A 21,550-nucleotide genomic window follows, 5' to 3' on the forward strand; every position below is an offset into this window, starting at 1 on the left:
ACAGTGCCACAGATTTTTAATTTAAAGGAAAGAGAAACTGTGCTTGACGTTGTAGCCAAGGCCTTGCACAACGTGTTGGGCAGCACTACATGCCCTTGAAGAGGCAAATTGCAACGCTCCATTTGCAAGGTAGCTGTCCAGGAAAAGCTGTGATCATCTTGCCATGGCAGATGCCCAGCAGTGACCCTGAGCCTAGGCCAGCAAGGGCCCAGTTCAGACAGAAGTGGACAGAAAGAAGTAGACAGCAAGCATCTGCTTCAGGATGTGTACCGGAAAAGCACCCAGCCAGCGATCTACTGGAGAAATGGATCACAAAACTCAATCCAACCCTGAAGTCTTCCTACCCATCATCTGAGACTCTCTTAAAATACAATGTCCCAGACAGTTAACTGATGAGCTTAATAACTATAAATGCACTCAGTCCAGTCCTGCTGTGCACTTGCTGTACTGCTGGTATTTCAACCCTAGACTTCTCTTCAGCATTCCTGAAAATCATAAATTGCAAAGCGTTACAGCATGATTTCATAACATGGCCTCAAGTGCTAGATTAAACCATAAACCTAGCCTTGCTTCTTAATGCAGGCACATTTGTAATAAGGTCTCCAGAGAAATTCTCCTTCTGCTGACCAAACATCAAAAGCTATGTCCTAATCTCAAAGGCAGTTCTCCATCTGTCCTCTGCAAATTCACTGTGCATAGTGGTGGGAAGGTAGAAAGACTAGCAAACCCAAAGAATGTGGTTTACATCAAAACTATGGAGAAAGACATTCAAAACTGAGATGAGATCAGAGATTAGATTTTCCCATCACATGAAGCTCTGCTAACTGCAGTTTCAGAAGTCCCCTTTGTGTCCCCTGGATCCAAACCAGGGGGACAAGGCCAGGGCAATTCAGATCCAGGTACACATTGCTCCCTCTGGCTCCTGAGACTCAGCCAAGCCTAGGCCTCTTCTCCAACTTGCCGGTTCACCTGGAGTTTTGGGGGAGTGCATATAGCCTTGTGAGGGAACCTTTTACACCATGGGATCTGCAGGAAGGCAGTTCTACCAGCCTTCTGGATATTATCACACTTCAAAAGATACCAAGTTTGCCTCAGTGTGCAGATTATTCTTAGAGATGAAGATGATTTTGAAGACCAAGAGCACAGTCCATTAAAAATAAATAAAACAAACCCACAACTCAACTTTGAGGACTTCTGAATCCTGAATCCCTTTGAGATTCCACCAAGCCTTTTCTTAGACATTAGTGACCTAAGAAACTAACGTGATGTTCTTACGAGCTTCTGTGCACTTCTGAAGTGCAGCACTGTTAAGATCTACTGCAGTTACCTCAGGCTGGTGCGCGATCCTTTAAGGTTAGTGTAAGGAGCATCCCACTGCTCCACCAAAATCTGCAAAACTGCAGAGAAGAAGCACACCCACTGAAACTTTCCCACCTCCTTCCAATTACCCACCTAGACGGCCCAAAAGAGGGACTTAAAATTCCTTACAAAGAAGTTTGTAGAAACGAAACTGGAGGACCTGGCCAGAAACAGAACCGGGATAGGATTTGATAAAGTAAAGAAAAATGTATTTAAATAGAAATAACTTGTTCTTTATAGGGATAACAAAAAGGAATGCAAAGGGTGGCTTGCCCCAATAATGGCAGCTGTACACACAGAATGATGCTGCATAAGAGATACTGAATATCTACTTTCTTTACCAGTAACAAAACTAAATCCCTAGGGGAAAGGGTGCATGCAGAAATATCAAGGCTTGGGATGGAGTCAGAAGCCTGTGGTGAGGAACAGATGGATGCACGCAGCCCTTCTTCAAGAAAGACCTCCCTGTTTTGCCACAGAGTAGGGCGCCAGGCTTGGGCTAGTCTAGACCATTACGCAAAGCCACCTTGACACATTTTTTACCCAAGGTGCCAGACCAGAGTACTGCTGTCAGTCAAGACCATGTTTCAGGGAAAGCATATGGCAACCCCTGTCTCTAGTTCACAGGCTGCTTTAAGTCAGGTCCAGCACAGCTGGTGCAAATATTTATCTCCCAGCTGCATATCTGCTTTGCCAAACAATTGTGTGCACAGCACTACAGCAGCTAGGCAAATGCAACATGGTAAAAATGTCGCTGCCACCCCAACAAATGAGACTTGGAAAAATGACACAGTGCCCATACTCAGACACAAAGCTGCTCTTCCCGGAGAGGCTGGTACTTGTGAATAGAAGGCTAAATGTTTTTCTAAGGGTGGACTGTGAGCTCTTTGCTCTCAACATGAGGAAGATTTAAACATAGAAATAAAATTTCAGTAAGAATTTATATTATTCCACCATTATTAAAGACTTCCCATGTCCATGATTATGATAGTAGTTTTAATCAATCACTTCCCCAGTTTAGTTCTAAATAAATGGCACCATGAAATAAATACAGAAGAATGCAAACTGATGTCTTCTCAAAGAAACTAACTGTGGGCAAACAGTGGAACACACTGGCTCCTGCATCAGTGGTCCTGCTCTCATAGGCCAGCAGATCTGAGATTGCAGATCTGACATGAGAAACTTGCCATGACAACTGTTGTCCAAAATAAAGCATTTAGCGAATAACAGCAGCACAATATGAAGCAATACACAGGACACAGACTTCAAGTTTATCCTGGGAATGGGGTTTTTCAAACCAATGCATGAGCATTACTCTTATTACTATCACATGCATTGGTCTAAAAAATAAAAAAAAAATCAATGGCTGCCCCCAAGCACAACTTACAAAGCTCTCAGGCTTTTAAGTCTGATCTCATAGAACAGGAGGTGAAGGAAAAGACCTCTTTGCCTACCAATACTTGAAGTCACTTCGACAAGTGACAGCGAACAATAAGGACCAAATGCCAGGCTACTCAGGAGTGCTTGGTGCAAGGAGACATGCAACATGGCTGATAAGTCATTTTAGGGAAATGACAATGCAGAACAAACACCATATCTGTATACACTTACGTGTTCCTGGTGACGCTAGTTTGAGACTGTGTTGGAACAACACCCAAACTGTCAATCTTGTGTTTGCTGACCAGAATCCAAACCTTTATCCTGGACTTTGCAAAAACATTTGCTGTTTTTTGGGTGTACAGCATTCAACATTCAACTTTTATTCAATTGAGAGTGACAGATATAAAGCACAGTGGGAGGAGTCTATTTTTATCTTTGATTATCCAAGCACAGATCAAAGGCTCTGCAATACAGTAACACTACAAGGGCTTTTGATAGTGAAAGGATGTTTGTCTGGTCACCATAGAGAAAGCAATGTAAAACATCCTGTCTGTAGCACGATAAGGTATCAGGATGAGAAGCGGAGACAGGGCTCTGGGGGGAGGCAGTGAGAATTAGTTTGTTTAAATGACTTGTGCAAGCTTGGCAGAGATGAGATATTAATTATTTCTGCAGAAGTTAGAGTTTGCCCAGGATTCAGGCCAAAATGACATCTGAAGAGGAAACATGCTGTGCACCAGGCCGGGTGATCAGTGCACATTTGATAGCAACACACTGTGTGGGCTGGATATCTCCATTTCTGCCATGGTAGAAATATGTCTGAAATGAAGAAGCATGTGTCTCTCCTCCGAAAGGCCAAAGGTCAAAGTGGTTATGGGAGTCCAGATCAATGTTCGCTGTCCCTGTGCATGTTAGACACTCTTCATTTCCCAAATATTCCACTGCAATTTCTGGCTGATCAACTCTGAGTCATCTCACAAGCTGGTAGCCAGCTAGGAAGTTACAGGGCAATTTTATTATGGAAATTTTCCCATTCATACTGAACAGCCAACTTCTAATTATGTTTCTTCTTGATTGACCCAGGCACAAGGCAGGCAAATGGTTCTGGCTGAACCAGAGAACTGTGTCTCACATAGGCACAGGAGGAAGCATGGGCTGGGCAGTTCCTGCAAGTCACTAACCAGTAATTCAGCAAGCAGCAGACCTTCTCCAAGGAGTGCAGATGGGAACTATAAACACGCACGCACAACTAACCTCAGCAGCTTTCCTATGGTCATCCTCATTCTCCAGCATCCGGACATCTACACCAAGGCAGCGAAGATAGCGTCCGAGGCCTTGCAGCATGTTATCACAGACCACACTGAACTCTTTGGGGGAAATGGGAGCAGGGGGATGTGAGGTCTCCTTGTCAGATCCTTTGCATTGCTACAGAAAAGCAAGAGATCTGTAAGCAGTAGAATGGAAGACTGATTGCCATTACACTTGTGCTTTTGCCTCCCTACATTCATTCAGCCATGATAAACTCTACTGTCCCCTGCCACATGTATTACAATTTCCCTCATGCTCTGCAATACCTCTAGCTCTCCCTTCATGTCCTTTCTTCATTGACCACCGACCACTTGGGCAGGAGGCAAGACATGATGGGGCTAATTCTAAATTAGACATTTACTCACTGGCCAACCAGCCACCCAAAGCAGGGATCCGCACCCTTCCCCAGAGAAATACCAGCTTGGCCTTCTGTGATCTACAGACACTGCTTTCCATGAAGTCACAGAAATACATCTTCAAGACTGCTATTCCCCTATCAAATTAGGCTGCAAATAATATAGATGTGCTGAGGTTATTCTGTGGGAGGGGATCTGACAGACAGAGGGAGAAACAGGTAGACAAAGCAATCACGTCAGCCTCGTTATCTTCGGAAGTTTAAAAATAGACAGTGCCTGAATTCTGTTTATTTCATTTCAAATGTCTGCTCCTGGGTGAGTTCCTGTAGTTGGAGACTTTGTCTTTGGAGGCTCCCAGAAGTACAATAGCTAAATTCATGGAGAAGGGAAGTTATTAAGGAGCCTCCAGGGTTCAGCTTTGCCTTCAGGAACTGGAGTCAGCTGGGATGGCTGAAGGAGACAGCCACCATCTACGTGGGGCTATGATTCTGTGATTTTATGCTCTTCGCAGCATTTCAGATAAGCTCTGCAGGAGCTGACTCAGGCTTGGAAATGCTGTAGAGCACCATGCAGATAGCACCTGGGCTGACTGTGTGAACTAGCTCAGATCCTAGAGCTCAATTTGCATGATGACACTTCGCAGAAGCTGCTCCATGCACTCAAAGCTCTGCAGCACCGGGTGGACTGGCTGGACTGTCACTGGCTCCTGAAAGGACACTGGCGGATGCCCTGAGGCATCAGAATGCAGTGATAACAGATCAAGCTGACCCTTCGTTGTTGAGGTAGTTGGAAGACACTAACCCTGTGCTGCTGCCTCTGTTCAAACAGATGTAAAGGAGCAGCAGCTGGCTCTTAGCTCGTGTTTATTCAATGGCCGGCAATGTTATACGTAGCTTTTTTCTCACGTTTCATGCCAGCAGAATGCAAACGGCTTCTAAAGGAGAACAGTGTCATTAGCCCCACTTCAGACAGTGGACAAGGAAACACTAGCAAAAAGAGCTTGGATTCAGGCAGGACACAGACAGGAGAAGTCTGCTTTTTTGAGTCCCAGGCCAAGTTTTATCAACCACCTCTTGGCTAATGAATCTAACTGTACAAAACACAACGATGACCCATGAGTTCACAAGGTAATTCAAGCCTGAAGTGCTAACTTTCCCCATCTCTGCAGCAGCCAGTCAGATCTGTTGTAACATACAATTTTCCCATGAACACAAGAGTGCTTAGGAAACTACTAAGCAGCTTTGTGTTTTACTGCCTAAGACTAATGGGATAGTGTACATTCACACATGCTTGATAAGGAGGATCCTGGTAGCTGTACGCGAGAGTATCTCAGTCCAAGCATGGAATGTAGTACTGACTTCAAGAGAGAAATTCACATTTGGGACTGCTTGGAAGGATACGCAGCCATAGTGAGTCTTGTCAGTTAATAAACAAAACTTGTCTTCTGTTGATGTTTTCATAGGTGCATAAACAACCAGATGGCTGCATTTCAGAGGTAAAACTTTATTATGAAGAGAGAAGGTCCAGTCACGTTCCGAAATATTTAATAAGTCACATAGCTCCAAGTTGCCAGCTGAGTTTTAAGGCTCTACCACAACATACACTGCAAGGGTATGCTAGTCACAGTGTATGTGGTGGTGGGCTGGGTGCCAGATACAAACCATCAGCAGAAAGACTTTTTTGATTGATTGTTTTTGACTTTGCAGACTTTTACTGCAGGCACAATAAAGGAGGCATACCCATTGTGAAATCATAATGTACAAGGTCAGTTAAGAGCAGAAGTAAGGAAATCAGAGTTTAAACCTGATTAATGCACCACCTAGGCCACAGAATTCAAACCCACACTAATGAGGAAATGCAGAAGGAGCATTTCTACTAGCAGTGTTAGCTAGATTCTGCCACCCAGATCTATACCAACATTTTGCAAAGACCTAAACCTAAAATTGCAGGGAAACCTGAACTGAGGCACACAAAGGAGGAAACGCATCTTAACAGTAAAGGGGAGGAGCAAGAAAGATGTTTGCTGCAATAGTCCTGAGAACAGACTACAAACAGGCATGCCAGGCATAGCTAATAGTATGACTGAGAGACAAGGCAACATATGATTTGCAGGGGTCTTGAGCAACAGGCAGCTCTTTGAAGATGTTTACAAACCTGTCCACAAGGTGACGGTACCTCTTGTTTATTCAGCTGCTTCTTTGCCCTGGCTTTTACGCTTGGTTTTCCCACCAGACTTTTAGTCAGGTCTGAACTCAGACCAAAGCTTGCTGGATCCTTACACAGTTTCTCGTAGATCTCCAGCAAGCAGTATGCATCTGAAGCTGAAAAAAAAACAGAATATGAGCATCAGCTGGTTTCATTCAAAAGCCAAAAAGAAGCTTTCCTGATGCAAAGAAAAGACAGCATCTTTGTAAATGCCACTGAATGCACACATCCTGTGAAGCTCCAGCTCATTAGTGTCATAGAATCATAGAATTTGGGTTAGAAGGGACCTTAAAGATCATCTAATTCCAACCCCCCTGCCATGGGCAGGGACACCTCCCCATAGATCTGGTTACTCAAAGCCCCATCCAACCTGGCCTTGTCGTACTCTGTACTCTTTTATTGATTCAGTGACCATCATAACCTAACACACAATCACCAAGAGTCAAGGCAAAGGAGCCCAAAACTGATAGGCCCTCTGTTGTCTCTGACTGTAATGTAATGCAAATTGTAGTGTGTCTGTTTAAACCACCAGGTAAGATAGCTTCAGCCAACCCATTTCACTCTCCATTGTTACTGAGCAGCGGCTTGCCCGTGGTTTATTACTGCATCTCAGGTATGGGAAGGTAAATTCCCATTAGATGCAATATCTTAAAAAGTAATAACTGAGTTGTTTGCAATCACCTGCCCACACGCACTGCCATCCAGCCTCTGTTCATTGCAACGGGAACTAAGTCTCCAAGCCAGTTAAGCCAGTTAAGTTACAAGCCTTGGTGATTAACTTTTGTGGGAACTGTGTCAACTTCAAGGATAGCTGAATTTAACAAAGGGCTGGTTCGCTTCAGTAGGCTGTCCTTTGATGCCTTAGGAAAAGATTTAGACTCAGACTTCTGACTCTGGGGTAATCAGCAGTAAAAAACACTGTTGCCTCCACCATACCGATTCTGTGCTACAGTCTTTGACACCATGTCTACCCATTTTTAGTATTGCTCTAACAAGCACGTCACTATGACAAATAAACAGAGCACTTGTCGCCCAGAAAGGCTGTGAAATGAGGCAGAAGGAAGTGGACTTTCTTCCATTCATTTACTGAGAGGAGTATCCACTGACATGTTTCATCAGACAAAATCTGCAAAGCACAGGAATTCTTTCATGAAATAATGAATCACTGGACAGATTAAACTTCAACCATTAAAGCTATGTCTGCAAAAGGACAAATATACCATGTGCTGGCTTCTCTGAACAGGAATTAATCCACAGAGCCATTTTTCTCCATTTGCTACTTAACAATTTTTCTGGTGACAGACAACAGACAAACATGTCATCTAATGGACAAATGTAGCACCTTGTGACAGAGTCAGTGACCAGACCTGCATATATGATCTGTTCCTCCCGCAGCGGCCGTTTCTCCCAGTTAGACAGCTGCTCTGTTTTATCTAGAGGTTTTCCCAGTATGTGTTGTACCAAGAGGCTGAGCCCTTTCTCTGGCTGCCTGATCCCTTTATCCTCATAGCTCTGCTCTGCAGACAGTATATCAGCCTTCCGGCTGCCCTTCTTCCAGTCAATGGAGCTCTTCTGAAGCTGATGGAAAAAGAAAGATATAAAACACATGGTTATAAATCAAATTCTACAACACCTCCTGTTTTGGTGGGTGGGGCCACACAGCAACTCTATCATTTTTATATCTTGCCTGGCACATTGAATCCCATTGTCTCAGACAAGGGCTGGGATGACATTAGATGTATAAAGTGTCTGATTATTTGCTTAACAAACACACTTGCTGGAAAGAAATCTGCTTCATAGCCACAAAGGAAAAAGAAAAAGTACAGACTGACAACATTGCATCATAGCAGTGGGGCTGTGATTGTGACTTCAAGGAGATTTGCAGGGTGCTCAACCACACTGAAGGCTGTTGGACACCAACTTAGTGTACGTTCAGCACCCTTCTCCTCCTGGATCCAGAGAAAAGGTGGGCAACAGGTGCCCACCCAACACAGTGGGCAACAGCCTTTCTGAAGTTGCCATTTCTCAGATAAAACTGAGGCAACAGTTGTTGGCAGGTACTTCAGACACCACTGCACTTCCCAGGTTAAGCTATCAGTCCCAAAGATCTGGATCCTCCCCAGTCCACAGCTTTAAACATACTCTGCAAATTTTACCCATTAAAATGGTTCTCCTTAACATTTCTGCAGAATGCTCAAAAAATAGTGTGTGTTAAGCCACAGACATCTGTATCTCAGATGAACAGAAATTCCTGTGCTTAACTCACCTGCAGCCCTTCTGAAATGTGATGAGTTTTCTACAAATCATGAGCTTCATATCTGCTTCAACATATTGTTGGAATATCAGTGTTTGTACAAGAATTTATTCATACCAAGTTCAAGTATGCCTTGTGCTCAGAAACTTCTTCCTAACTGAACGGAGCTATATCTCCATTTTGATTACATTTTCATAACTTGTATGAAGGCTATGAAAAGATTATTAGTATATCAAGCACTCACTTTTTAGCTGGTGAAAACTAAATGCTTCTGTCTTTTGCTACAAAATCAGATTACCCTCTAAGCCAGAAGAGGAAAGAGTCTATTCACTCTCTTAGCCATCTCCCTGCCAATACAGGGTACAAAAGTACAATGCTGTGAAATCATGACAGTTATCTACCAGCACACAAGCAGGAGACACATTTTTCCATATCTTCACATGTTCACCCTTACTTGTTTGTCTACTGTGAGTAGGTCCACTACACCTTGTGATTGCTTATCCATGCCTTTCAAAGCAAAGCACGTGGCTGCAAGACTGCTAAGGTCTCCAGACATCCCATAACCTGGAGAGAAAAAAAATACCACACAGTTAGAAAAACTCAAATCATGGCTAATGCACTGCAGCTTTTTTTTTTTTCTAGTTTGGAGTTAAAATGCTGATAATATATGTGTAAACTTTGGTGGAAAGACTGTTCTGATAGGGAACAATGCGACTCCCATCTCTCCTGTTCCGAAGAGATACTCTTGCAGATCAAGACTTGAAGAGAAGAAAAGGTAGATGAAAAATGCTGAGTTTAAACTCAACTTTGTTAAAATGTGCTAGATCAGTGAAAGGTGAACAGAGCAAGAAGCGTTTAGATTCTAGGAACTTGAAAGAGAGAATTATGAATTTGCCCTTGAACTGCCAAAAAGCCTCTTGACAGAACTGAAAACCACGTAAGACCACATAAACAATTGTATGGTAAGTTGGAGAACGCTGGTGTCCAGAAGGACTGGTTGCAGACAGGGACAGCAAATCCAGAAAGCTCTGGACAGTAGACTTCCCTAGACCACTAAAGGTTGGGTGCAACTAACCAAAGCAATCCTAAGCCTGAACGGGGAGGCTAATTCAGAAATCTTGAGTCTTGCCCGAAACAGGGAGACATTTCTAAAATTACCAGTTATTTGTTCTCCCTGATTCTTGGTATGGCAGTCTTTGAATACCTAGGGCTACAAAAGGTGATCCCATGATAACTGGATTGTGAGAAAGACAACCCCAACAGGACCAAGGCATTTTCTGCAGAACTGAGCTGCTTTAAAGACCCGAGGCAGGGGAGAAGAGAAGCATGTTACCTAGTTTAGTGATGGCTGCATCTGAGTAGAGCATCTGGATGAAATGGGGAAGCTTCTCCTTCTCACCCTCCATCTCAGCGTGTTCAAGGAGCCGTGGCAAATCAAGCAGGAACACCTCATCCTTCACAGCGATCTGAAGGAGGGAGACGCGGGGCTTCCCAACCATGCCGAATGAAGGCCTCCACTCCATGTCAATAGCAACAATCTGTCCGGGCTGCAGCAGAGACAAAAACTTCCTGCACTTGCAGACTGTCCTTACTTAAACATAGCTGGGACCAGCTTGAGCAACAGTCAGTATCCAGAATACAAGTGTTTCCTTTTCAACAACTGCATCTCTTTGCTGGTGTGCAAACTACAACAGTCTCAAGTGACTTTCACAGCACACTTGAGTTATCCCCTTGGGGCTTCCCTGCTACAGCAATTCCCAACACATTCCCCAGTCACACAAGCCTTTAGGCCTCACTGCAGTCCTTGACTTCTGGAGGGAGACATTTGATGGCAGTGACCCACACACAATCCCATGTCCCAGCCTGTTATGGAGTTTCTGCTCCTTGATCTTGCAGATACCAGAGTTACACTCACCTGCAGCACCTTTTCCCAGCACTGCAGCATCTCTTCCCACTTTTGCAGGAAATGAATATTTGCACGTGGAATAGGAAGCTGGTAATAATCCTTCTTGTTGCCCTCTTCATAATTCTCTGCTTTTGCGGCCTCTTCTACACTGCACAGAAGCAGATGCAGTAACTTTAAACAATGCAATGAGGGGAAATCCTTGTTTGGAGGAACTTTGGATCATGAAGTCTTAAGCCCCTGATTTCAACCTGGTCCTCTGTTTCCCCATGCTACCTAACTCTTTCTCTTTCCTCATTTTACCTGTAATCACTGTCTTTTGCATCCTGACTCATCTTCTCTTTTTATTCCTAAAAATGGTCACAGAAATGGCACCGTGTCTGCAACCTCACCACACTAATGCATTGTATCCACAGCAAAGAAAAGTCAAACCAAAACACTTGTGTCAGAGTCCCAGTCCCTGTCCTCAGTGCTCATCCCTCTTTCCCAGAATTGATGAAATTTGGATGACAAAGTTGGGCAGCTGTTTCCACATTCAGAGATAACACATTTTAGATTTACTGCTTTTTGCCCTGGAGGTTAACATGGAAGTCTGCTCGTTCCCACGGTGTAACACATAACAGAGAAGTCATCTCTGACCAGCATTGTGTCCAAACAGGAGCTTCACACTTCCCCCCAACATAAACTGGCTCAGAAAGAGAACCTCAGACTGCTTCACACTAAGATCACTTCCAGCCGGGAACGGATGGGTCTCTCTCATCATTGATAGTGCAATGACTTGGGAAGACTTCATGTACTGCCTGTTGCAGCTTCTTCTTCTCTACTGCCTTCCCTGTAAAACGTTTGCATACTCTGTACAAGATCATTTGCCCTATACTGCACAGCCAGCACTACATTGCCAGCTGACCCCACAGACCATGTGCCTGGCCTATGCTACTCCCTCCACTTGGGTTTCAGATGGTACCATGCAAAGAAATTCACTATCTCTGTATTTAACACACTGGAATTGTTGGGAAGATGCCTGCAGAATGAGCTAACTGATTTCCTACAACAGGATCTTACGCAGCACATTTTCTTTACAAAATGCAGCAGAGTCTCTTGAAATGGCCTTGTAACTGGAAGGTCAACATATTGCTGTGGTGTCTCAGCCAGATGATGCAATCAGAGGAAAGAAACTAATAAAAATATCCAGCTATTTTGGACATATCACAAATTTTTGGACACTCTCTTTCCCATAGAGACCTGAAATGTTTTATTATTTGAGAAAATATTTACTAACCTTATGTTTAGGGGACTGTGTGACTAATTTTGTAGCAGAGCAGCTTTCGCTGTACAAACACTCTTTTCCATGGGTTTGCGTGCATGCGGAAGTCAATATTTGTGTAAAATATTTAATGAAGGTGTGCAGCCTCAGGTCTCCGGGAATATTCTCGTCCGCGGAGTTCAGGAGCAGCATGTGGTGTGAGCAGTGACAGAGATGATGTCATTTATATGCTGGTACCACCTTGTTCTCTACACTATGAACACCCTCTCTGGAAATCTGCTGCTTTGTTAACTCAATAAATAACATAGCAGAAAGATTGTTTTATTAGCTTCCATGGCTCCATTGATTTTATAGCAGCTACTGCAGCAGGTATCATGACCGGATGAGTAAACCCAGGCAACAAAGGTTTTTGTTTGTCTGCCAGAACTCATCATGAATGGCATAGCACATCCTAATCTGTGTGCCTTCACTCCACCTCGGCATGATACAGGCTTCCTGGAGAAGAGACATGCAGAGATTCCTAACTTCTTTGGTTTTTATCTCCTTAGATGCACAGTCTGTGGTTAGGTCACACTCTTGTTAACCACCTCTTTGTGTTTTGAGGGATTACACCTCATGCAAAAACTTCCTGGCTCCTAACAGGCGGCTGGTACAGATTCAGGAGGGAGGAGGAAGCAGCTCCACTGATGCATCAGAGCTAAGCAGAAGCAGGTCCTAGACAGACGAGAGTTTCCTGTGCTCCAAGAAAGCCATGTACTGTCTGGAGAAGTGAGCCTTTGCAGTCAGTGTTTGAGGGTGAATACATACGTGTCATATTTCCTGAGGTTACACGGAACTTGAACATGAACCAGTGCAGATCTGCACTGGGAGAAAGATCAGATCCCTGATCATGAATTGTTTAAGGCTATCTGTGATATCCCCCCCAAGTATCAAACATTTCACAAGTGAGGGTAAAAGAGACATCGGGCAAATGGTACCAAGTCCAGACAAGCACAGCATCCTGCAATAAGGTTACTGATGTCTATAGCAATGGAAGAGTCCTAGGGGACCCCAAAATTATGACTCTGCTTCCTCTTTTATGTTTTTGACAAAAGCCCTGACTCTACCTGGAAGCATGTGATTGCTCCTCAAATGTCAGCAAAGCTTTGAGCTATGCTGCACTGAAACAAGACAGCCCACAGACCTCCTGTATTTGCATCGAGTATTCAGGGATTGGTCCTCTTCTATGCAGAGAATCCAATTAGATGAATTCCTGTTCTTGAATGAGTGGAGAAAATGCTGCTTGCTTGCAACAGGTCTCCAAAATGCCTGTGCAATTAGCCTGAACCCAAGGATTGTGGTAGCCTGCAGCCCTGCAGGAGTTTGGTTCATGAACACACGTGGGCACGGAGGCTACCAGGCTGTGTGTTTACGGGACCAGATCTCACCCAGACCGAAGTTCCAGATATCCTGTGCAGTCCTCGGTGAGACCCTGACAGGACCCTCATGCAGCACCACCTGCAATCTCTGCAGTTCCTCAAGACTTGGCAGTAGCCTGCATATGTGCAGGCCTTTTTGCAGGAAAAAAAAAAAAAAAGTTTAAAAAAGGGTGCCAAATATGGCAATCTCTCAAAAATTTGCTTTAAAAAAAGCTTGTGGACAGACTCACTGAAGCATGGCAGAAACACCATCACTTGTGAACAAAAAGTGAGCAACTGAGGACTCAGCAAATTATTTGCAATGCATCATTTACCCAAATGCAGCCATTCTTCCTCTGTACAGCATAGCTCAGCAACTGTCTGGGATACTGCTGCACGAAGAGGATGATTTGGGGCTGCTGTCTCCCAGACACAGCACAGAATACCCAGAATCAGAACTACAAAGCTCTGGTACTCCTCCACATTTAGCACACTGTGGGGATCGGACAGTTTCTAATCCTTTAATTGGCTATATTTGACCTTCCTAAATTTTGAGCCTCTTCTCAACTTCCTACAGCTTTGGCTGCACTCAGTGCTGAACCTGGCTGACCTTTTCCCTCAGCAGACCCTTCATCCTACCCCTTTGCTCCTCCTGCACCAGCAGGTTCACAGAAAGCCTTGGCTGGGGCTGTTTGCCCAGTTCCCTGCACTTGAAATCAAGGAGTTGTAAGAACCCATCTTAATATAAGGGTTCTTTTTTGTAGCTCTGCCTTTGCACTCCCCTATCAGGTCACGCAATGGAGTGAAGTTAGGAGAGGAAATGCGGCTGCTGCAGGCTAACGTGCTGCATACAACACAGGGGTCCCAAAGCAGAAGAGGAAATGTGGTACTGCATTACTGGGATTGCATTAGAGGAAGGAAAAGGGATGGCAACTAATTAGGGGGCTAAAGACTTATAACCTCACTTGGTAAATTTGTGCCTGGGAGTCTGGTTTTATCCCAAATTCAGTTAACACGACTCTTCTAGGATCTGATCCCAAGTGTCAAAAATCCCCATTACTTCTGAGAGCTTTGGATGAAGCAAAAAATACAGACTGCCTTAAGAGCTGTCAAAGGAGGAGGAAAATAGACATGATTAAGAAATTTTGAGGAACTTTATTTTGTTGCCCACAAGTCTCCCAAAAGGCATTAAACCACATTACAGTACATGGGGGATGTAGAGTATATGGACAACTTACACAGACATGTAATGAACTCAATAAAATAAATGCATGTTCAGATCCTACCCGCATCATTTCATTTTCACTGGCGATCTAGCAGAGGCAGTCTGAAGACCTGTCCACAGCATCTCACACAGCTTCTAAATACTCATGAGTGAGTTTAAAATGCACCTTCCCAGACATTTCCAGGCTTATGAAAAGCAAATGTGGCATGTTCATCACCAAGACGTGATCTCAGGAAATGGAGAAAGTTTTTGCAAAATTATCTCACGAAGGTGTAATGGGTTTATGTGGCAAGGTTTTGGTAGCGGGGGGCCATAGGGGTGGCTTCTGTGGGAAGAATCTAGAAGCTGCCCCATGTTAGGTAAGGGCCCCACTGCTGACCAGAGCTGAGCCAATAAGCTATGTTGTTTGCACCTCTGTGAGAGCATATTTAAGAAAGTAAAAACAAACAAACAAACAAAAAAAACCAATGCTGCCACACAGCAGCTGGAGAGTGAGAGGAGTGAGGAACAGCCTTGCAGGCGCCAAGGTCAGTGAAGAAGGAGGGGGAGAGGTGCTCCAGGCACCGGAGCAGAAGTCCCCTGCAGCCTGTGGTGAGGACCATGGTGAAGCAGGCTGTCCCCCCACAGCCCATGGGAGGAGACCGTGGTAGAGCAGGTGGACCTGCACTGACGGAGGCTGCGGGCTGTGGAGGACCCCTGCCGGAGCAGATTCCAGGCTGGAGCTGTGGCCCATGGAGAGGAGCCCACTCAGGAGCAGGTGACCTGGCAGGAGCTGCTGCCTGTGGGGGAACCAGGTTGGAGCAGTTTGCTCCTGAGGGGTGGACTCCGTGGTACGGACCCATATTGGAGTGGTTCTTGAGGAGCTGCTGCCTGTGGGAAGCCCATGCCAGATCAGTTCGGCAAGGACTGCATCCTGTGGGAGGGACCTCACAGCACATGAGACGAGAGTGACCGAGAAGGAGCGGTGGAGACGAAGATCCATAGACTGACCACAACCCCCATTCCCCTGTTCCCCTGCGCTGCTCGGGAAGAGGTGAAAAAGGGTGGTTGGGGGAAGGCATTTTTGGTTTCTTTCCTTTGTTTCTCACTTCTCTAGCTTGTTAGTAATAGGCAATAAATCTTACTATCTCCCTACTCTGAGTCTGTTTTGCCTGTCACGATACTTGCTGAGTGATCTCCCCGTCCTTATCTCAACCCCTGAGCCCGTTGCATTGTATTTTTCTCCCCCCTTCCCTTTGAGGAGGGGGAGTGAGAGAGTGGTTATGGTGGAGCTCAGCTGCCCACCTGAGTAAAACCACCACAGAAGGAAGAATTATGGTAGATTATTTTAAGCAAATACAGTCTTTGTATGATAAGTAGTCTACAATGATGAGGAATGAAACAGAGTATTTACCTCTCTTGGATCTTAAGCTTTTGAAGCTCATCAGCCACTCCATTAGGTAGCATCTCCTTGGGCAAATTGCAGCGTTGTGCCCATCTTGCTGCTGTGTTCAAATCACAGTAACTGATTAGCAACTGTATCAGGTGCCCTTGAAGCCATTGATTCTCTCCAACTGTGCTCTGCAAGGAATTAGGGGTGAAGGAAGAGAGTCAGTACAATTTCCATCACAGGTATGTCTCACCCACTCTAAGGATGCAGCATCCTCCCTGGGGTCCTGGACCAGTGCAGAAAGGAGCAGGAATTCCTACACTACAGGAGTGACATTGCTCAAGCCCACCAAGTGCTGCACTTCTTTCTGCCAAGATATGAAAAGCACATCTGACCCCTGAGATCTCACTGACATCTTTGGATTTCTCGGCAGCAAGGCTGCTCCAAACTGCATTTGTTCAGGGAATGAGACTGTCTGAAGGCCACAGGTGCAGCATAGATAAACAAGGGTAAAACAATGTCATTTAGCCAGACTGATGACTAGGATATTATTTGGTTGGTCTCAGATACTGATTACATTAAGAAAAATCAGAACTAGCGACTGACCAGAGTACAGGTCTTTGAGCTCATTAGGCAGGCAATTATGGAAGGGGCTAGGGTTTGTATTGTTTTAGTCCCTTTCTGTGCCCACACATGACTCTGAAGTGATGCTGTGACCTGATGTTCTTGCTTCTGCAGTAAAGACATACATGATCTCATGTGTCAGTGCAGGAGTTTGAGTTACATGCACCTGCAAAAGGGGAGGGCAGTTGGAGATGTTCCCTGTTCCCAAATACTTTCTGGTGGGAGTGAATGGTGTGCATGTGCCTCAGCACATTTCAGAGCCTGGAGGCACAAGCACAAACTCACTGCTGGCTGTGGTTTAAGCCAGTGGGGAATCAAGCATGTTGCCCACATTGGCACCAGGGAGCAACTATGTGCAGAGGCAGGCAAATAGGCCCATAATATTCTCCACTGCAACAGTTAGAACCATCAGAGCTTTTCTCTTGAACACCCTCTTGCTCTCTGAGGTGCTGTGGCACAGCAGCTCTAAGAGGAAATATGAATACGGTGACACCAACAGTCAGCTACAGAGAGGTGGCAATAACCCCCTCCTTCTGCCCAGCCAACCCAGCTGTGCTTGCAAATGTCCCAGAGCCATTGCAGTCAGATCAGCAGTTTATTTCTCTAGCCAGTCCTGTTGACTGATTTACTCATGGATCTGCCTTAGAAGTTATTACTGTCAAGAAAACTTAATTGTTAAAACAAGTTGAAACTCTGCATGGTAGATCAGGATGTGTAGATATATGGCTCTATTGCTCCTAGCACTACCAACAAGTATTTTTTAGCATAGTGAAAAGCCACAGGAATTAAATTCTCAGGTGCACACGCCGCTGCCATCCTTCCTTTGCTGCCCCACCAAGCAGCACTGGCAGGGTCAGAGTCTGTTCCCAGGGCCTGCAGGCACCTTGCTCTTCCTCCACCGCATGTGCAAACACTGCTGGCTGGGTGGTATGCTGGGGCCACTGGGCCTCATTCCTCACATTCTTTCAGTAACTAAAAGGTGAGAAGTTTTCTTCAAAGCAGACACCCTTCACGGAAATCAGGAAACAAACCTGTTGATGGCCTGGAGGTAAAAAGGAAGGAAAACAAACAAACAAACAAACAAACAAAACCAAACAAACAAAAAACCCACAGAGGTGCAGGAGGGAATACAGACTTGGAAGAAAAACCACAGAGAAATTTGGCATCCCAGGTAGCGCACACAAGAAGCCAGCCTGCCCATAAAAACTGCTGCCTCAGCACTAAGTCTGCACCCCTGTGACTTCACCAACTGCCAAAACACATTTCTTCTCACGGATATGTGGAGGGATATTTTCACTGCTGTTCCCAAGAGCTTAGTGATGCATCCAGGAGCCACTGTCAGCAGGACGGGGATCCAGGGGCTGGGTGGGAGCTAACCAGGGGCTCAGCTACAGAAGAGAAGCGGGAGAGGGAACGCAGGGACAGAGCAGAGCAGGAAGGGATCAGCTATCACACTGCAGCTTCTTGCCCTCTACATTTCCTCCCCCCAGACCTCCTCTCCTGGCCATGCCAGTCCAGATACTTTGTGCATCTCTCACATCTCTGCTTATGCAGCTGAGCTCAGCCAAGCACCTAGGCCATGAAGGGGTTTGAATAACTCCTCCTGCCTAGTTTGCCAAGCCACTTCTCAGAGTCCTTCCCTAAAAGAACATATTTTCTTATTAACATCACAGAGCAATTCCCTCTTCTAGGTTCCCCTGTGTCCATCCTATTGTCTTTCTGCCTTTTTTTCTACAACACAAAGTCTTTGAGTTTGGATCTCTCTTCAGTTCACCCAGAGTCAATTCTTAATAAATCTCATTATGTCAGCTTTATTTCTGGAAACAATGAGGTACAGATTTTTTTTTCTTTCTTCATTTTTTTTTTATGATAACAGATTTATTCTTTCAACCACAAAAACAACTCTGTAAAGATGGTTAATCTCTCCAGAGATATTACATCTTGCATTTTGAAATGGAAAATAGACTGTTTGTTTTGTATTTTTTTTTCTGAAAAAAATAACATTGTTGTAAAGGGGAGAGGCTTCCACCACAACAGTTCTGCAAGAAGCAAGAACATGGAAACTTTGGCCCCAGAAGATGTGGATGCAGATTCAGAGACTAATGTTTCACTAGGGGTGACATTTCATGCCTTTTGTTTTCAGTATATGGACACTTGGAAGAGGAAACTGGCATGGCTGTTCTGATCAACATCAGTGACACCTCCAAGCAAGAAAAGATTATACCATGAGGCTTGTTTACATCCTTCTCTGAATTCTAGACATATCATACGTTCTTTAAACCATAGGCACACACAAAAATTCCTGACACCAACAATAACCCATGATTAAAGCTTTCCAAAATGACTGCTGCAGATTACCTACCCGTAAATCCTGTTCTTACCCAGCTGAATGCTTTACAGAGCTCATAACAGTCAGTGTAGAGTAAGCTTAGCAATGTCCTGATTTTAACACGTAGTGTCAGCAATTCCTCCATTGTTATCAAAAATTTTGGATTCAAATATCCAACATCTTTTCTGGAAGTCACACTCACCAGCCCTAAATTAGTTTTATCTGTGTGAGTCAAGCTGCATTTCTGTCTGATACAATTCTCCACTTTCTCCCAATACCTTTTACCGAGCAGTGAAGTTATTCACACAAGCGACACTGACTATTTGCAGAGTCAGATTTTAATTTAACTTTTGAATGTCTTGGCCATTTTCCCCTGTTCTCAAGTGTTTCCAGAAATAACAAAAAAAAAAGTCCTGTTAGTGCAGAGAAAATGTCAAGTAGAATATTTTAGAGCCAGCAACTTTAAAAGCAGAAAAAAAAATGGAGAGGTCAAGACCACTGTAAGCCATGGAGGACACCACAAGCATTTCTAAAATCATGCATTGTTGCAGGTACTGTGCAGACACTTTTGTTTTAAAGATACCCTGGAACATCCTACTGTGTTTTTTTCACTGTTACTTTATTTGTGATTGAGATTTCCAGTTTGAAGTTAGCATCGTTTGTACTACACGGCGAGGTGCCACAGCAGTAGCTCATTAAAGGAAAGGATTTACAGTTTGGTGCGGAGCAGGGACCCCGAGCACAAGCTCGGAGCAGGGTCACAGCCCATTCCACAAGAGAAGGAGGATCCTGACCACCAGATATCCGAAATAGATGGCACTCAGATAAAAGATGCCAGCTTTACTCACACTCACTTCTGAACAGGGTTTCTTGTAAAAGCAGCAGGCCACTCACCCATGGCCAATGCACAAAAGACAGAAGCATGAGAAAGACAGATTTTCTCACCACTTGAGCTGTTCTCTCTCTCACAGTGCAGGCTGCTCAGATGCACTAATTTATGAACTGAAGATGAACAAAATAGCCTCCATTCACATCCCAGAAGACTGACTTTCAGATAGCAATCAGTGCGTCATTGACAGAGCCACACTTCAGTGTTCTGGAGGCCATTACCACATCAATGGCGGGGAAGTGGTCTTTCTTCTCTCTTTCAACAAAGCTCTGGCAATGTGGCTCCCTGGGGCATGTTCACACTACCTAACTTCAGCTTTGTGAATCAGGAGATTCGGCTTCCCAGTCTCCCCATGCAATCAACTGGGAGAGACGGCTCTTCTGAAAGGCAACTCAGAGGAGCCTAACTTACGATATGACTTGAAGGGATCAAGGCAAAAGCAATGTTTAAAGCCAACTTGTGGCTGCACCAGGGCTCCTCACAAGGAGCTTATTGCTCCCGGGACATCCAAACAGAGCTGTTAGCTTGTGACAGCCAGCTAGGACAACACCATGCGAAGAGATGTGTCTGGCTCTGTTCCTCTTTTTGCAGCTCTCACGACCTTACCAAAACAATTTCTTGTTCAGAAGCCCAGGCGCCAGTATCACATGTCCAGCTTGTCTGCTCAAATTCCCCAGGCTAACTGCATGCCCAGCTGCAGGCTGAGGGAAGCGATCGCTCCCTGCCCAGCACCTGGGAGACCACCTCTGGACGTGGGGCCTGGTTTTGGCACCCCATTGTAAGCAAGGTGCGGACAAAAAGGAGAGACTTCAGCAAAGAGCTGATAAGATGGCTGGTGGGCTGAAGCACGGGATGTGTAAGGAGGAGTTGGGGGATCACGGCTTGTTCAGCCTAGGGAAGGCCTAGCTGGGGTGTATGGGGAAATATAGCCGTTCCCTTCTCTCGTATCGTGGGCCATCATAGAGAAGACAGAGTCAAATCCTTTTAGAAAGTACAACTATGTATAAAGGAAAAAAAGGTGACAGTGAGGGCGCCAAGGCACTGAAATGGGTCTAGAGGAACTGTGGAACCAGGCAGGGCCCTGCAAGACCTTGTCCAACGTTGAAGTTTGCCCTGCTTTGAGCAGGAGGACAGACAAGAGACCTCGACAGGCTCCTTCAAACTGAACCTAGCCTCTGATTCTGTGATTAGTGCTGCCAGGCCTTCCAAAGCACCAAGGCTTCTCTTCACACAGACAGGCGGCTTCTTGCAGCAACTGCTGCTTTCAAGTTCCAAGCACCTCCCGGGCTAAGAACACCCAAGATCTCGTCTACCCAGAATACAGGATGGTCCTGATCATGCTCAACAGTATTACAGAGAGATCCAAAATACATATCCTGCATTGGGATTCTTTCCAAACCTCTGTCAGGCAGCCCCTGAGGGAAGTCATTCATCTTCGCCAGATGAAATCATCATGTCTCCAAAAACTGCTCATGCTGCCACAGATGAGACAAGGTATATTACAGAAGCAGAAGAACAGACTCTGCTTTCAAAATCAGAGCTGAAGAGAGAGTATTTTCAACAAATACTAAGCAAGAAGTTTAGACTTTAAAAAACAAAAACAACAACAACAAAACCCTGCAACATTGGGCAACTGAACACTACTTCACAGCAAACTTCACTCAACTCAGAGCTGCATAACAGTGCTG

The 21,550-nt window shown here is 44.9% G+C and overlaps 1 protein-coding gene across 30 annotated transcripts in view; it reads right to left on the reverse strand.

Annotated features, from left to right (window-relative positions):
• EXD3 (exonuclease 3'-5' domain containing 3) overlaps positions 1–21,550 on the reverse strand; it is a 296,493-nt gene that overhangs the window by 139,805 nt on the left and 135,138 nt on the right. For 29 of the 30 annotated variants that reach the window (XM_083807581.1, XM_083807567.1, XM_083807576.1 and 26 more), the window contains 7 exons: positions 16,045–16,211; positions 10,778–10,916; positions 10,196–10,409; positions 9,317–9,426; positions 7,976–8,186; positions 6,558–6,724; positions 3,994–4,164 (listed from right to left, as the gene is read on the reverse strand). In XM_083807581.1, the coding sequence (XP_083663707.1) occupies positions 3,994–4,164; positions 6,558–6,724; positions 7,976–8,186; positions 9,317–9,426; positions 10,196–10,409; positions 10,778–10,916; positions 16,045–16,211 (1,179 nt within the window). The remainder of the gene's footprint in view (positions 1–3,993; positions 4,165–6,557; positions 6,725–7,975; positions 8,187–9,316; positions 9,427–10,195; positions 10,410–10,777; positions 10,917–16,044; positions 16,212–21,550) is intronic. The other variant, XM_083807584.1, reaches the window with a different exon arrangement.

Source organism: Anser anser (genome assembly GCF_964211835.1).
Source record: "Anser anser genome assembly, chromosome: 21".
Classification (NCBI taxonomy): Eukaryota; Metazoa; Chordata; class Aves; order Anseriformes; family Anatidae; genus Anser; species Anser anser.